This window comes from Limanda limanda, chromosome 7 (genome assembly GCF_963576545.1).
Source record: "Limanda limanda chromosome 7, fLimLim1.1, whole genome shotgun sequence".
NCBI lineage: Eukaryota > Metazoa > Chordata > Actinopteri > Pleuronectiformes > Pleuronectidae > Limanda > Limanda limanda.
Genome location: NC_083642.1, coordinates 6,775,574 through 6,793,917, shown reverse-complemented (window position 1 = coordinate 6,793,917; position 18,344 = coordinate 6,775,574). Strand labels below are relative to the sequence as shown.

The following is an 18,344-nucleotide window of genomic DNA, read 5'->3' as shown; positions in this document are numbered from 1 at the left end:
TACCTCCTGCTCCCTCTCCTGCGTCCCTCCCTGGATCGAGTATGGCATCCCCCCTCTTCAGCCTCATACTGTATGGAGAGACAATGGGTAGTGGGTAGGAGGGGGGGGGGGAGGAGGAGTTACTATGTGAGCAGGGGGCTATAGAGTGGGGAGACGGAGGGTAGAGAGTAAAAGCAGAATGAAAACTAGCAGGGAGAGGAAGAAAGAGGGGGAGATCACTTGCTCACAATTCTCTCCGACCACAAATCTGACGAAACGTTACATGAATGGCAATTCTAGAAACAGCCCTCTCTCTCTCTCTCTCTCTCTCTCTCTCTCTCTCTCTCTCTCTCTCTCTCTCTCTCTCTCTCTCTCTCTTTCTCTCTCTCTCTCTCTCTCTCTCTCCTCTCCTCTCCTCAGATGCAATGTCAGGGAGAAAAAGAAATTCCCTCTTCACGTGGGAAATGTAAGGGGAAAAACACGAGACTGTGAAAGAATGGCTCCCGGTTTTAAACAAGTCCCTTTCTTTGGCTTTCTTTGAATGAGTTCTTAAGATTCCAAGTTGGCAGAGGGCCCGGTGGGTCCTGGATGGAGAAGAAGGGATAAAAGAGGGGCTGAGGTAGGGGGGCTGTCTATTGTGTTTGTTCCCTTCCTTTCAGCCCTGGTACTCTGGTTGATCTTTGCAGCCACTCGCTGAATATTCCAGTCACTTATCGCACGGCCGTGTACAGAAGACCCCATTTGTCTCCTGTGGTTTTCATCTGGATCCGTGCAGGTGTTTTCTGTTTCTGTCACTCTGGACAAGAAGCACAGGGACAGTTTGGGGTTCGTTGGATTTGACACAGAAGTTCAATGCCACAAGAAACTCGGAGTCGGTGGTGGGGTCTGTAAAAGTCTCTTGGTGTGTGTTCGGGCCTGGTCTTTGTCCTCCGAGGGAGAATGCTGTTTGGTGAATGTGGGATGAAGACAGCAGGTGTTGAGTCCCCTCTCTGAGTCACATTCACTTACAGCATTCTCCCCCTCCATCCGTTTCCTCCACTAATACACCCTCCTCCTCCTCCTCCTCCTCCTCCTCCTCCTCCTCCTCCTCCTCCTCCTCCTCCTCCTCCTCCTCCTCCTCCTCCTCCTCCTCCTCCTCCTCCTCCTCCTCCTTGTTTGTGTGTGTGTGTGAGGTGCTGTATAATTAAGCCCAGGCATCACACCCAGAGAAAGGATACTGTTTGCTGAAGGTTTCTTAAACGAGTGACGTCACGCCGGGCCTGGCCAGGGCGGCTAATGAGCTGTGTCAGGGCGATGGTGTGAAGGATTAACACGAGTGCATCGCTTGTCAGTCCACGCCGTGCTCCTCGCCGCCGCCGCTTGTGCTGCATCAGTATCGCAAGAGAAGCCCTTGTTTTCCCTCACAGCCTCCCACTCCCCCACCCTCACACCCTTCCCTCTCTCTCTCTCTCTATCCCTCAAATAGACACGCAGGCTGGCTTCATTACTATTCACCAGGTTTCCACTAAGACACGCATCATTGCCCGGCTCTCTACAACTGTGCCGGGAAAGGTTGGGTGGGGAGGAGAACTAGAGGAAGGGGAGAGCGAGAGACGTCCTACGATAGGAGAGAATAAATCAGCATTGTGTGTTCTGTGTCCGAACGTGTGTGTACAAACATGTGTTACCCGACAGCCGCACGCAGGAGCTCCTCTCTCTCTTCTGCCTCTGACAGGGAAAATCTTTAGAGGGGGAACAAAAGCACGTCTCAGTCCTGGATACAGATATCTGTGATCCCTTTGTGGGGTTTGGAATTCATTACTCGCCTTTCATTAAATCCACTGAGGTCATACGCTCTATCACAGCGTTCAAATTATCATCTGTGCTGATGACAGAGAGCGTCTCAGCCATGACAACGAGGCACAAAGGTGGATTTCTGGCTTCAGTGTAAACATCCTCCTCTGCTGTCGAACACTCTGTCACCACATTTTCAGCCAAAACCACATTTCACTGTGAAACTGAATCTTTGCTGTGATGTTTTTATCTTTGTTTTCTTCTCAATAGATCACAATGATTTGTAGGGGTTACAGCTGCAGTGGAAACCTGCACATGAATGGATCAGGTGTGTTCAGATGATGATCAACTGCAAGTGCAATTCCCTCCAGTCTCCTCTTCGGACGTGTGAAAGAAGCTGTGATGTTTGGAGACATTCTGCGATAACACATTTCTGGCAAATTTCACCATATTCTCTATCTCTCTTCTCGGTTCATTTAAATTTTCGGGAGGTTTCGCGAGCGTTTGATGTTTCACTCTGTCGAGCTTCTTCCACTTTCTCTTTCTCAAGGTTTCAAACAAAACAGTGATTCATCGCCAGGAGGATTTGACATCACAGAAGCTACATTTCCTCTGCCCTTTCCTGATAGCGTCGACAGAGAGCTGGGAAGTGAGCAGGACATCAAAGATTTTCCTTTTGTATTCTCACAAGATGTTAAATTAGGTTGTACGATAAAATAGAGCTGCAACAATTTGTGTGTTCAAACAAAACAATATAATTGTGTTAACTTAGGTCTTTATTTCAAGTCTTTTTCAACCAGTTAGTGCCACTTCTGTGTTTCTTTTTTGATATGTGAGTCAGGTCTTCTGTTTGTTATCATCCTTTGATTTTCAGATGTAGTTGGTCCTCATGAAGTTTTGTTTCATTGATTTAATCTTTGAACAAGCGCCCTCCCCCTCCATATTTTAAGAACGTTTGTTCAAATTTATGTTAAAAATGAATAAAAGAAATAAGTCAACTAGATTCTGCTGCTGTTCTGACGCTGTCAAGTGTTTTGGTTGTTGATTTGTCTTTTCTCCACACAAAGTCACACAAAGGGGACAAGTGGGAAAGTGTTTCGACTTTGTCTTCTTCGGACATGAATATTTGAACATAACATCATGGGCTTTAATTTGCATTTTATTCACAGTTACATCATGGTCTTCTGTTCGATCACGGAAATAGTCAACAAATTAAAATCCTCATCATTTGCAGCTTTAATTCCTGTGAGCGGGTCTTGAGCGGCGCCTGATGAGTTTTATATTCAAGGATTTGATGCAACGTTTTGAAGTTAAGTCGCCGTTACGCATTCAAATCCAGCTGAGAGGAATTAGCGTCAGCCTCACAGCATCAAAAGAAGGAATTAAAACAGTTTTCAATCCAAACCCTAAAGGTGATGTCTGAACACAGTTTGGTGTCAAACCCTAGAACGTAGAATACACGTTTTGCACAAATCTTCATATATTTTCTTCAAGATTCACACACAGTCAGACAGTCATAGGTTAGAGTGGGAGATAAATGTAGATAGGACCAGTAATAAGCATCACTACCAGCACTGAGCACTGAGGATCAACAGATAGAGCCTCACTCTATTCATCTGGAGCACAGCATTGTCTACAGAGGCCTCCAGATGTGAGCAGCTGTGCTTTGAGGAATTGAGAAACTGCTGATTGAAGACAACTCTTCACTGAAATTGTGTTCTCAAGATATATGAGACTGGACTGTTGGAGACGCAATGTGACACATTGCAATGTTCTTTTTGAGATTCATAACAACTCGAGAGACGTATTAAAATATCCCTTTTTGTGAGATGTAGCTTTTATTTCATTGCTCTCTGCATGTCAGACAGCAAATGAATTCTGTCAGAGATTTGTTCCATCTCCAAACACAACTTGAAACCGTTGGGATTTTGTGAAGTGGCAAAACACTGCTATGATAAATGTCCAGTGACACGCTCTTGAAACAAAATATCTGTGGGGACTGAAAGTAGAGAAAGTTCTGAACACACACTCGACAAGTCAAGTTCACTTTTCCCTGTGTGAAGGTGAAGGTGTTCATCAGCTGTGTGCACTGGTTTATTTTTGTACCTAAAATATAAAGAAATTACACTTTTGACTTCTGTCACATGTCACAAATTGAGTTTGAATGATTTGTCTTGCTTTATGTTTGTAGAGCAGATTTGCAGAAGAGCCCAGTTTTAGACACTTCTGTTTGCATACCACATATCTTCGTCTCTATTTTGGGTCTGGGGAGATGTGGAGGGGGCGTGCACTGCAGGGCATTTCCACCCAGCTCAACAGCGACAGACTGGAGAAATGAGGATCAGGTACATTTCCAGAGCCAGTGTCACGTTTGCGTTTGATAATCCCTGAACTTGTGTAAATGTACAAACACGTTGCAACTTCCTCCTTCTTATAGTCATTCAAATGTAATAAATACAATATACATATTCTATAATATACAAACAGAATCAAGCTCACCGGTTCCTAAAGAAAGACAGTTTTTAGATAAAGCTGTAGAGGTATCAACCTTTTTTGTTTTCTTTATTATTATATTTCTGCTATTACTTGTAAAATGCTTCTTAATTATCAAATTTCTTTTTCTTGCATTGTGGATCTAGTGCACCATCTAGTGGTGATTTTTAAGAGCAAAAACAGACAACTGGAGAAGTCCCCTAACCTTGAACTCTGCCTTGTTAATAGTAGTTTATTTCTTTTGTGATATTTATTTTCCTTAATAAAAAAGTTAAATAATGTTTTATTCATATTGGTATTAAACATATATAATTTGTTAAACAATAAAGCACTTTGTTACTTGAAAAATGCTCCACAAATAAAGTAGTTGTTGATATTAATATTATCATTATTATTATTATTATTATTATTATTATTATTATTATTATTATTATTATTATTAGTAGTAGTAGTAGTAGTAGTAGTAGTAGTTGTAGTTATAGTAGTATTATTAATATTAGTATTATTAGTATACACTACTACATATATTAGAACAACAAATATGGCATTAATGACAGGCAATTCTGCATTTGGAGCTTATACTTGTGACGTATAACATTACCTTTGTGTTCAAAATTAAGGTAATGTTTGTTTGATTTAAATATGATTTTGCAGAAATTTACTTCTAAAGTTGATAAAGTTACAATGTCTCTACATTGTGATTTTGTTACTTTAACTAGAGGAGACAATTGGATAATTTCTTACGAGGAATATGCTCAACACTTAAATTGTTGGAAATGATCAATACTTGCATATTCATAGATTTGAGTTTTGATCAATGTGTAGATGTGACTCTATGAAGTGTTACACACACACCGTACCACTTCTTGATCTAACATGTGCAAATTAGATGCTGTACTTCAGTAACCGGAGCTTGATGTTGATTTTTAACATCCCCTCGCACACCTCCGAGGTAACGGTGGTTGACAATTACCTGGAGAAGTCATCTTATGTTGCTTTGTCTTCAGGAGAGGAAGTGGGTGTTAATGAATGCCTTTTGTATAAACACATGTATCTCTCAGGGTCTAGTACCTGAAACAGCATCTCCACGTTGTGGGACGCTGGCAAATGAGTTACACAGCCCGGCTCTGCAGACTTTGTGGATCTGGCATGTAACACTGAGTGATACAGTCACAGGAAAATTACAGCGCTTGATGTGTAACAGTTGCTAATAAAACGTTTGTTAAAAGCAACACAAGGAGTCAGGTATGCATCATATCTCTGTATCAAGGGCAAACAAACAGCTATAACATCAGATTTGCCGATGCTGCAGCATTGTATTATTCTCATATTGGCATTTATTGTCTAAATTTCTTAACTTTTATTCACAAGTTAAAAAATTACTGAATTCACACTTACAATAATGAGCCTGTGTTATGATTTCTTTCGTGTCCCCTGTTTAAACCCTGCAGGAAGCCCATATTTGTCCATAACCAGTAAAGCTTTGCTTCTTCTCTGCAATCATTACGGGGATTAGGTATTAAATCCTTTCTCTTATTCAAACCACTAGGGCACATTACTCACCATCACTCATCTTCGAAGATTGCATTTTTAAATCCATTGAACAATCGTGTGTGAGCCTCCAAAGTGACGTGCACTGCTTCCGCTGCATGCGGACACGCAGGGTCAAGATCAACATTGTAGTGTAAAATCACACATATGATCCATGTTGGTCATCGTGCTCCTTTTTTATCTTAGTGACTTTCACAAGCACTGTAAAAATACAGATAGTTCACCAAAAATATGAAAATTCACTCATTACCTACTCACCACTGTGTGGATGGAGCGGCGGGTGAAGAGTTTGAATCCACAGACCCTTGAGGAGCCTCAGGGGTCGGCGCTGTGCTGCAGCCAAATCCAATACAATCGAAGTAAATCGTGACTCCTTCTTTAAGGACTCCTCTGGAGCCGAGTTCACGGGTGGATCACAGCGGATAATTAGATAATGCTGAATGCATGTTGATCCGTAAATGCATGTTGATCCGTTATCTGATTTACTTAGACCCTATAGAAATGGTTCAACCATTGCTAAAGACCCACTTCTAGTCACTGGCTTTTTTATTTCTCAATTACTTATGACGTGTTTTTTATTTATTCTCTGTTTTTATATATAAAACACATTTTTTGACTTGGACATAATTGTTAATGAGCTCCTGTACAAAATCCATTGCAAAGAAAAACAACATAACATTTCTTAAATAAAGAAGTAAACACACAGCAGAGACAAAACTGTGTGAGAAGAAAGAGGGAGTGATGTTTTATAAATTGTGGAATAATTAAATAATAATGTCTCATTTGTTGCCATAGCAAAATATATAACATAAATCACTTTAATCGATATTAACATTTTACTAACTACCATGTCATTTTTTGGTGTCTGATCTTCTTTTGTGTAAAGATTGTCCAGGTATGACAGAAAAGACAACGTGTCCATGAACCCCTGATGTGTCATTGCTTCCTGAATGATACACTCATGATTGGAGGCACCCTGACTTACAAACGTACACTTTCTGGTGGGATTTCAACACACTGGTAGCGACAATCATTGACACAATTCAAATCGGCATATTATTGTTGGAAGATCCTCCACTTCACCCATTAACTCAGGTGGACATCCTCTTCAGGTTAGGCAACGCCGAGAGGTCGGAGCTCAAAGCTTTAAAAGAGATCGAGAAACTCATTCAACTGCAGCAAGCGTCCACAAAACAGACTTTTTGACACAGTCAAAATTAAAAAAATCTTTGTCAATCTGTGTCCCTGAGTTACTTCTGTCTTTACCGTGGTCAAGATGTTTGTAGACGAACGGATTGTAACGCTGTTCAAGAGGAATGCCCATCACACGCTGACCTACTGGAGCGTTTTCTTCAGCTTCGGACTCTGCATCGCTTTCCTCGGGCCGACCATTTTGGACTTGCAGTGTCAAACCAACTCCACGCTCAGCCAGATCACCTGGGTCTTCTTCGCCCAGCAGTTCTGCCTTTTGATCGGCAGCTCTATTGGCGGCATTTTCAAAAAGACGTGAGTAAGACCAGACTGTGCTGCACTGTTTGATGACTTTCGTTATCGGTAACATTTCTCTCCTTTCTTTCTCAAAGGTTGTTCCGTGCCCTCGGAGCCTTATTCGTCTCCGCTCTCGTCATCTCTGTGATATTTGCCATCATCCCTTTTTGCAATAATGTCCTCCTGCTGGCCATCGCCATGGCTGTGTCCGGTTTGGCGATGGGCATCATTGACACCATAGCCAACATCCAGCTGGTGACCATCTATCAGAGGGACTCTGCTGTTTTTTTACAGGTAGAAAATCCTGCAGCACCACATATGTAGAAAGAGACATAGCAGCGTTCACATCCCATTAATAATCAACAGCAGGTTCAGGTGAAAATAAAAGGTTTTGGTTTCCCATGAATATTAAAGGACTATGTTAATGTGAGTTTACAAGTTAGGATCTACTTATATGCTCTCGTTTTTTGTAAAAGCCAAATGTCTCTGGTTTCGTCTTTGTCCACAATTTGCAGGCTCTTCACTTTTTCATCGGGTTCGGAGCCCTGGTGAGCCCCCTGATCGCAGATTCCTTCCTCTCAGAGACGGGCTGCACGAATCACACGGAGAACCACACCGAGATAATTCATCATTTCAGGAGCATGCTGAGGAGCAGTCCCATTGCAAGGCACAACATACCTCACGACACGCCGTCTCATGAGGGAGGGAGCTGGGAACCTAGTGTGCACAATGCTTTCTGGATCATGGCATGTATTAATGTACGACGCTGAGCCAACACAGATTTAACAGTTATTTTCCCACTTGCAATAGATGAAGTAAAAGCTGAATATTGTGTGTGCTTCATTAGCTACCTGTGCCACTGGCCGTGTTGTTCCTGATGTACCGGGAGCGCCTGATCCCGTGTCTTCCCAACAGCACTCCTAACCTCCTGGATAAAGATGAACTGGCGATGGAGAACCAGCAGGGGGCTGAGGGCCAGGAGGTGGAGCAGGGGGAACATGAGGCAGGAGGTAAAGAAGTGATTTGATACTTTATATTCAAAATGAGTCTTGTGCACGTCGGAAACAATGCTGTTAATGTCCTGTCATGTGCAGAATCTGTTTGAAGTGAAAATCTTGGTTCTGATGCAGGTCATGGGGATATCTTCGGCTGCTGTCAGAATGATAACCTGCGTGGTTTGCCTGCGTCCTTCTTCATGATTCATATCTTCGGTGGGCTGGTGCTCTTCATGACCGACGGTATTGTGGTGAGTGAGGGGTGCAGATGATTAATATGATCGGCACGTCGTGAATTATGTCCCTGAATCAGCTGCAAATAAAACCCGGACTGCAGAGCAGGTGAATAAATCTTTTTCTCGTCAGGGTGTATATGCTGGCTTCGTGTACACGTACGCTGTGACAGCTCACAAGACACTGTCCCATAAGACGGCAGGTTACCTGGCCAGTATCTTTTGGGCAGCCATCACTGCTGGACGCCTGTTGTCCATTCCTCTGTCATTTCGTATCCGGCCTGTGAAGCTGCTCGTGATCAACCTGGTAAAGCAAGTGCAACATTGAATCACATTCTAGATGAGACACTCAACGATACCAAGGGATTTGATCACACTCTCTTCTCTTTCTCTTCACAGGTGGGGGCCATTGTTACTGTGCTGGTGCTGCTCATTTTCTACGAGAGCAGCATCTTCTTGTTCGTTGGTACCGGTTTATGTGGGCTGTTCCTCAGCAGCATCTTCCCCTCTATGCTCGCCTACACCGAAGACATCCTCGATTACCAGGGTATAATTCAGTGTTAATAGCACAAGGTTAACGACGCAGTAATGCCACCGAAGCAAAGAGAGGAAATAAACCATCCATGTCTTTTTTTTTTTACAGGATGTGCAACCTCAGTCCTGGTGACAAGTGCAGGGATGGGAGAGATGGTGATGCAGGTTGTCATGGGCCAAGTGAGTTTGATGAACAACTTTATTATTATGGAAATATAGAGTGAAGAAATTGGGTTGTATTTGCAGAATCAAGCCCGGTGGAGATTTAGAATCATGTCCGGTAGTTTAACATTGCCATCTCATCCCTAGATCATCCAGACTCAAGGCGAGTACAGCTTCCTGTTGTGTGGAGTGGTAATCGCCTGCTTGGGATTTGGCTTCTTCATCGGGCTGCTGCTGTTCCATCGAATGCACAGAAATTACCTATTAGGTGCAGTATTACCCACACCTTCAAACGCACTCTGCTGCTGAGTGTGCTTTTTCATTAATTTCCCTCCCCTGTGACCCAACAGGAACATCGAAAAAGTCCACCATGGTGGAGGAAGCGGCGGGAGCAGAGCAGAACGGATCCGCCAAAACAGAAGCGAAAGAGGAGAAAGAGAGCAGCTGAGAGACGGACTGGACGAGATGAAGTATTACTGCGATTTAGCGTCAAAATACTTCATACGATTTACCTGAGCCTACAAAATGTTCACTTCATGTGCTGATATACTTCCATATATTTGGGAATAACATGGTATTTTCCAGGTAGATTATTTACTACTGTCAGATGTTATATTTCAAATTCTAAGAGTGTTTTTCTATTTTGTAAATCACATTACTGTGTGTTTGTTTTATATGACAATACGATACAAGGTAAATGATTGTGTCAGCAGTTTGCCATGGAAAATACACCTTTGTAGACTTGACACCTTTTTCTGTATTTGCATTTTAAATGTAATCTTTTGTTTCCATGTGTTTTGCATATCTTTTGTCATATGTAAAAGAAAATACACATACTGTGTAATATGTATATTAAAGCTCTTATCCTGAGATGGAGAACATATATGTGTAGTTGATTGATCCACATATATTGCTTGCACAGCAAACTATTTGGACACATACAACATAGATATGTTTATTTGTCTTTGCTTTTTCAAAATTAACTATTCACTCTTGGGTTTTACATTGTTTAACATCCAGCGTGTGAAGGGATGGACTTTGCACTCAGAGAATTTAACCTTGAGAGAACTTATCAGAACAAATGTAGAACAGACTCCAGCAGCCTTTGAACGGTTAACCAGTCAATCTATAACTTTAGCTTTAGGACCAGTTGCAACAAGAGCAGGCGCTGCTGAAGACCAGGCCGGCAGCACAGTTCTGGAAGTAGGTTTTCCCACTGCTGCAGTTGTAGAACTGGTTCTCGTTGTTCCCGCTGTTCATGCCGCTGGTGCCTGAGCCCCGACCAGAGGAGCTGCAGCCACTGGAGCCACCTCCAGAGGTTGTGCTCACTCTGGCAATCAGAGGAAGGCGAGGGGCAGGAGGGGCACAGGGTGAAACCACAAATTAATTATTGAATCTTTTTCTCAGAACATTTCATGAATTCCACATAGATCATCAATAATAAGTGTAGTTTATTATTGATGATCTATGAGTCTTTCATGCTTGTTCCAGATTCAGACCCTTTTTGAGAACATTAATCATTGGGTATTTTCCCTGGTGGCAGAAAGTGCCCAAGTAGTCGTCCATATCAATGGTCCACACCATGCAGCACCAAAGTTACTCTTCTTCAGCCAGTCAACCTTCACACAGCCGGAATAAAGTAGCACAACTGAAGCAACGTACAGAAATATAGGTTCTGTACAGAGATTCAGAGGTTCAGAGATTAAGCTCAGTCTGGTACATTGATCTGGAAGCTCTTCATGTTGTCATAGCCCACCCACTGGTTTCCCTTGTAGGCATATGGCACATCCTGGGCCTGGTTCAGTACCTTAACAAAGCAATGTGTGTCAGTGTGTGTGTGTGTGTGTGTGTGTGTGTGTGTGTGTGTGTGTGTGTTTGTGTGTGTGTGTGTGTGTGTGAGCCGTAGAAATCATTCACTTATTCGTCTGGTGGCTACAAAACTTTGCTAAACTATAATCTGCTCTGTTACTAAGCATAAATATTGTGTAACGGTGATGGTTGGAAGGAAAACCTCAAAGTAAGCCAGTTCTCCAGCCTTCTTGAGAGTGAATGCGTTACCGTATGTGGGGAAACCGACAATCAGCTTCTCAGCAGGGGCTCCCTGACTCTTCCAGTAGTTCCTGGCATAATCCTGGAATGAAGGAAGGGGTCTGGATCTAGAGAGATTGCAAATGAAATGCATGTTTATTCTTTCCACTCACCACGTTGAAATAGATGAAGTCACCCTGCTCCTCAGGACTTTTGAACAAGGGGCTGCTATCACCAGTCATGGGGTCCCAAGAGCCGTGGAAATCATAGGTCATAACATTGATCATATCCAGGGACCTGTGAGTTGAAAACAAGGAGGGAAAGGTCTAACCACCGACTTGAACAAGGTTTCGATCATGGCGCAAAAGTTAGTTCAAATGCTTACTGGCCAAGTTTGGGAATCTGATGTTGTCCTTTGCGGTCGCTACGGCAGCGGACATCAGGAGACGAGCCCTGTTGCTCTGCTTGGCCTCCGTCACAAAGGCGGCTCTCATCTCCTGATGAACGTCAACACTGGGTAGGAGGAAGATAAGTGTCAACTCCAGGATTCATAATCCACGAATCGTAACAGGGACAGGTTGAGAATTGTTGTGCTTTTATGTGTCTTAAAGATGAAACCCTTCATGCCTGTCCATTTGTCTGTTTGTTTGTTTGTTTGTTTGTAAGCGAGATTATGAAAAAACAAAAACAGTAGGAGTCAGGAAAGCATTCAATATTAAGACAGATCCGGAGGCAGATATAGGAAATTTGTTTTCACTTTTGAAAAAAAATTAATTTCGGCAATACAATAAATAATTTGGGGATCTTTATAAAAAGACAAATCTGACATATTTTAGAGACTAATTTCTGTAAGTATGTTTGTTGCAGCTTGACTGAATTAAAGGGATTATTGGGCTTTGGCGGCAGCTGTAGTGTAGCTGACGTTGTATATTTGGTGAGAAATTGTCTACAATTTCTTCAGAGGAAGTGAATGTTAAATCTAGTGAGTAAAGCAGAAATGACAAACAAACCTCCAGGAAAACTGATGGAGGTCTGACGGTTGGCAGGGCTCAACACCATTTCGGAGATTTTAATACAGGAGGAGGAATGCATTTGAGCAAATTATCCTCGTTTTTTGCAGAGTCAGAGTCTGTTGATTTCTGCAGATGATCTCACCCTGTGGAGCAATAGTTTCAGCCTCCGACTGACAGAAGAGTCTTCAGGTTGCCGTTCCTGCAAATAAATCAGATATTTTACTTCTGCAGTGGCAACTAAATCAATCTCAATACCCCAACTGTGCTTTATTATTATTATTTCTGTTCTTCAATAGGATGATTTCCCTTTGTACAAGAGAAAATAGAGATTTTTTACGACTCACCGATTCTTCAGGCTGTTGAACTGACTGTAAAGCTCCACATCATTCCACTCATACGTGGCCAGTTTGTTGTTCTTGATGGTGGCGAAGGCGTAGAGCAGATGGGTACACAGGCATGGGTCGATGTCAGTGGGCATAAAGATGGTTGGAGGTGGTCGGTACTGTGCTGAGTTTGTGAAATAGCATGCCAGTATGTAGGATGAGCCTTTGACACATAAGAAATCCATCATTTACAGAACAATATAATGCATTTTCTGACCATAACAATGAAGAATAATCAAGTACAGTGTATAATGTAATTATAAATATCTTACCGAGCTGCGCGTGTAGCAGCAGGGCCAGAGCTGTAAATGTTAAAAAACATGTTTCAGCAAAGGAGATTTGATCTCAGTGGGAAAAAGGCTCAGAATTGCAGTCTAAAAATAGATGCAATATTTCGTTAAAGGCAAAACTGGGAAACAGTCATTCTCAGGAGGACATCCACTGCATATTAAAGAGACCACAGCAGCGTAGACTTACCCGTCACAAGCAGCACTTTTCCCATGACTACCTTGTACAAGGAGGTCGACCGACTCCTGCACTCACTTTTATACACGTCCAGTTCGTCCACCTGCCAGAACAGGTGTTTATTTACAAGTGATTGTTTCAGAGGAGATTATCAACAGTGCTCACTCAAGAAGTCCTGTGTGATTCCCTATCGTGCATTCAGGCGTTTTCTTCACGTACACTTTCTCCTTGTGTGAAGGTCTCATTCATGCAGAGCAAATAGGTTTACAAGGACTGCAGCAAACAGGTCTGATACATGTTTTAAAAAATCACCACAAAACCATAAAAAAACAATGATGAATTTGTCATAAATGCTAAATGGGATGTTCACACAGTTTATTCTCAAGGTTTTGCCTTACTTGATGTATATATGACAGGTATTAAATGGTAAAATCCACTGAATCATATCTTTACAGCACAGCAGAAGAAAATACAGATTTTCCTGGTTAATAAAAGAGATCATATCCATTTGTGTAGTTAAGTTATTGCTTCTACTGAGTAATCAAGAAATCTGATCATAATAGTATGAGGTGATTCATAAAAACAAATGGACAAAATAGCTTTTGGAAAACATAAGCGATGATAATCAAACTGCAAAGAGGCCTGTAATATGTCATGTGGAGAGATTAATATAAAGAGCCAAGCATTCCCCAGGGGACGGGAGAACTTATCTAATCATTAAGCCTCCATTACAACGCCGCCTTGTTTATCATGAACAGTTTATGTTATATTCAAAGAAAGATATGCTTGTGTCAGCAAAAAAATTAAAAAGTCCCTGCCGAGCCAAAGCCCAGAAGCAGAAGTTAATGTCATTTGCTTTTTCCAAAACAACTCTGTTTGCTTTTCAGGGTTTGTCTCACAAAACCTGTTTGGGCAAACGTCAAGGTTAAGGTGAGCAGGGTGTTTCATTCACCCTCTGATTTTCTGAGGTACAGTATATGTGAAAAACAATTCAGAGTGAGTTTTACCAAGGTCATTTCATTATCTTTGAGTAAATCAATGTACTTTTATTTGTACGGCCCATATTCACAAAGAAAAATGTGGCTCTTAGGGTTTAACAAGGAGCCACGCTTGAGGGATCCCTCTCCCATGATTGACAGAAGAGAAATAGATGCTGTGTATAGCTGAACACATCAACAACATAACAATATTCACAACATTGATTAGAAGAAACAGATTTTACTGCATGGAGAGTTGTGTCAAAGTTTGAAGTTTTATCATCTCGGGACAGTTTATTTGAGAATTCCTCCTCTGAGGAGAAAATCAAATCTCTAAAATATTACATTTGATTTCATTATACATCTGCTGATTTTAAAACACTTAGCTAAATAATGTGGACAGGGTCACTTCATTCAAATGGAACTTAAAAATATTCACAAACTTAAAATTAGATTCTGCTCTTTTTCCAGAGACAGAGATGAAATGTCATGTGGTTTTAAATAAGCCATGGCTACGAAGGAGATTTAAAAATCTGGGTGTTGCAACCTGTTGGCTGCTTACGTGTAACCACTGTGTTTGTCACCACTAGTTCCGTTTTTTAACTCAGTGGATTGACCCCATCTTTCTCATGTTCAAATTTGTGTCCTTCATTCTTAACTCTGATAATACACATCGAAGTTGTTGCTATACGCTGCTCAAAGTGAATAATTATTCTGTAAAGTTCATTGAGTTCAGTAAAAAGTATTTCTTTTTAAATCTGGTGCTTGCAGTTTATTGTCATCCCTCATGTCAGTCAAATTTCACAATGCGGCGCAACTGCGACATGTCTCCCCTTGTGGTATTTGTTATGCACATGATTGTTGCTACAGTTACATATATGGCAGTGATAGTTATTTAGTCATATTCCCTGAGATATTTGTAAAAATGTTGCGAGGAAAAGTCCTGTTTTACAATGTTGTAGTGTTTCTTGTCCCATCCTTCCATCAAGTTCTGTAGTTTTCATGGTATCCAGCTGTCAAACAACAAACAAACCAGCAGACAGGAGGTAATACATCCACTTAAAATCCTCCTCTGATAAGTACTGATAGGGCAACAATGCAGCTGATAATTCTGAATTTTTATGTTTATTTAACCTATTATGTCTTTGGATAATTTGGTCTTTAGTGCCACCTGCTGCTAAAGTAAACAAACTGACTCCATCTCTCGCTCTGCAGTAGTAAACACAGCAGAATAAGATGCACAGGGAAAATATAAATGTTGCATGTCAACAATAATGCCCAAAAAAAGGCACAACATTTTTCTCATGCTTCACTTGATTACACAACTGTATGTGGTAAATAAGAGGAAGTGGTCAGATGTTTCATTATGCTTCCACTTCACGTTGTTCTGTCAGTTGTCATCATGAGAGTCACAGGAGGATCTGCTGGCTTCCTTAATGGTAATTAATGGAAACTTATAAAGCTTCTACCTAATAGAGTCACAAGGAAATTATTGGTTTGTTCAACTTTCTAACTGAAATCATGTGATTGTGTTATTCTCTTCCTGCAGCCACAGTTCTGTTTCTCATCTGGCTGACAAAGCAGTCGGTGGGCTCGGGTCTGCTCTCCGCTCCAGAGGTGGTGACTGCAGCAAACGGAGGATCTGTGACGGTCGCTTGTCAATATGATCCTAAGTACAAAGGTTACACAAAGTACTGGTGCAGAGGAGCGGTGTACAGCCGGTGCAGCATAGAGGCGACAACCGTGTGGGATGGAGGCAGAAGCTTCATCGCTGATAATAAGGAGGCAGGAGTCTTCACTGTAACTATGACTTCACTCCGCTACAGGGATGAGGATGTGTACTGGTGTGCCATCAAACAATTTGGAAGGGACATCGGAGTTCCAGTCCAGCTCAATGTCTCCCACACAGTCACAGGTAATGAATGTTTCCCTCAGATGTAAAACAACACTGCTTCTTTAATATTCTTGATTATTCAGCGTGAAGACAAAAACTCATATCAATAACTCTAAACTTAAAACATGTTGTTTGGTTTACAACGTTTTTTTCCTGCAATGCTCTCAATATCAGTCCCCAGTTAGTTGTCTTGTTTTAAAAATGGTGAATCTACAGACAGTTTCATATTGTACGTACAAGTGTAGTATAACTAATGAATTATGAACATGACTCCCTGGTAGAAGAGATGTTGGGACCTCCCGGGTTAAACAAATGATAACTAACTAACTAACTAACTACAACTGACTATACAACATAATAAACATTATTTTCGGTCAGATGTAATATTATGTAAACCCTTACCAAGAAAACTTTTTTAATTAGTTTTCCGCTTCTTTTTCTGATGATTTGTGTTTACTGCTGTGTTGTCTTGATCTTTGTATTTGTTACTTTTTTAGCGGAAATCACAATTGAAATGTATGAAGTGTTTTTTTGTCATGTTAACAGACCAATTTATGAGATTTAGTCAAAACAGTGATTCTCACCCCAGGTAATTGTGAAAATAAAAGTAGATTAGAGTTGTTATTTAATATACACATAATTTGACAGGTTCGATCAGTCAATTGTGTTCAACTTTTAACTCAAATGTATTTTTTCCACAGTGGTGACACCCACCACCCCCACGATGACACTGAATCATGATGAAATAGGGTGAGATGAGTCTCCAGGAGGAATATATTGCACTGTAAAAGTCAAATTAACTAAATTAAAAAGTAATTTATACAGTTATGTTCCACATACATGAAAAGTAACAGGTTCTTATCCCAGTTAATCTCTTTGTTAACTAGATGGTGGGCGACTCTACGCTGGATCCTCTTTATTTCAATGTTGGGCTGTTTGATATCAACTCACATCGCTGTGTGGCGGATACAAACTGCGAAGAAGAACATGTCGGCAACAACAACTTCACCATCACAAGTCACTTCAGTAAACAATTAGGAATGAAAGTCAGGCAGCACCATATTTCTAATCATGGGTGAATTATAACCGTGTATGGCCACAGAACCATTCCTCCAGCAGACACTCTATCAGAGTGTGAATTAAACTGAAAAATAAACCATGTGAAAAATTGGCTTCCAGCTTCTCTTTTCTTGTATTTAAATGATTAAAACCTCATTAATTTCAGTGCAGGGCAAAAGATAACTCTGGGTTCAACTTTTGAATATAGCACCTCTGGAAAACTGAGGCTCCTGACGATCATTTAATGCGTATGCAGATCTTATATGGATGGTTATAAAGGCCTGTTCTTCTCAAATTTAACCACCGGGTCTGAGGGTTTTTTACTGAATCTGTGAGTGTTGTACTTGTGCTGCAAACAAGGTGCAGAATAAAAATCCCTCATGAATTAATCAAAGGCTCAACTCATGTGAAGTGCTGCTTTTACAACAATAAAAAACAGGGACAATTAATGGTTGATCGGTAAAACAAACAGTGATTTTTACGTACAATTAAAAGCTAATTATGTTCAAATTCCCGAAAAACGTTGCATATTACTCTTTAAGAAAGGTAGTGATGACTTTAATTATTTAAACTACGTTATGATAGATAGATAGATAGATAGATAGATAGATAGATAGATAGATAGATAGATAGATAGATAGATAGATAGATAGATAGATAGATAGATAGATAGATAGATAGATAGATAGATAGATAGATAGATAGATAGATAGATAGATAGATAGATAGATAGATAGATAGATAGATAGATAGATAGATAGATAGATAGATAGATAGATAGATAGATAGATAGATAGATAGATAGATAGATAGATAGATAGATAGATAGATAGATAGATAGATAGATAGATAGATAGATAGATAGATAGATAGATAGATAGATAGATAGATAGATAGATAGATAGATAGATAGATAGATAGATAGATAGATAGATAGATAGATAGATAGATAGATAGATAGATAGATAGATAGATAGATAGAGTACTTTATTCATCCCCGAAGGGAAATTAAGTTTTCATAGCAGCCGGTATATTTGAATACAATAAAATACAATACAATACAATAAAATAAAAAATATTGAGGTAGAAAGAATAAAAAACAGAAACACAAGATAAATAGGTAGATAAGGTGCAGTGGCAAGATGATGGTAATAGTACTGATGATATGATGGTAATGTTATTGTTAGACAGTATATAAAAATAGTACAGTATATATAGTATACAATATAACATAATATATATTTATATATGATAGTAATTATACCAATATAATAGCAGTATATAGAAATAATGGCAGCAACAGTATATATAATAATA

The 18,344-nt window shown here is 40.5% G+C and overlaps 1 protein-coding gene and 1 pseudogene across 1 annotated transcript; one reads left to right on the top strand and one right to left on the bottom strand.

The window, feature by feature from the left end:
* The first annotated feature begins 7,072 nt into the window (after positions 1 to 7,072).
* Positions 7,073 to 17,139, top strand: LOC133004653 (major facilitator superfamily domain-containing protein 4B-like). The gene is made up of 14 exons (XM_061074126.1): positions 7,073 to 7,302; positions 7,380 to 7,578; positions 7,800 to 8,042; positions 8,132 to 8,294; positions 8,415 to 8,530; positions 8,646 to 8,819; positions 8,912 to 9,059; positions 9,156 to 9,226; positions 9,356 to 9,476; positions 9,559 to 9,648; positions 15,469 to 15,513; positions 15,624 to 15,989; positions 16,670 to 16,718; positions 16,856 to 17,139. Exons 1-14 carry the CDS (start codon positions 7,073 to 7,075, stop codon positions 17,004 to 17,006), a joined length of 2,166 nt encoding a protein of 721 aa, XP_060930109.1. The 3' UTR covers positions 17,007 to 17,139.
* Positions 10,349 to 11,730, bottom strand: LOC133005811 (acidic mammalian chitinase-like; annotated as a pseudogene).
* Positions 17,140 to 18,344: the final 1,205 nt, after the last annotated feature.

Excerpts from the sequence above, each read along its gene's own strand:
- LOC133004653 (XM_061074126.1), top strand. The coding sequence starts at position 7,073 with ATGTTTGTAGACGAACGGATTGTAACGCTGTTCAAGAGGAATGCCCAT. Across the intron at positions 7,303-7,379 it reads GGCGGCATTTTCAAAAAGAC|GTTGTTCCGTGCCCTCGGAG; the intron begins GTGAGTAAGACC and ends TCTTTCTCAAAG. Across the intron at positions 8,820-8,911 it reads AGCTGCTCGTGATCAACCTG|GTGGGGGCCATTGTTACTGT; the intron begins GTAAAGCAAGTG and ends TTCTCTTCACAG.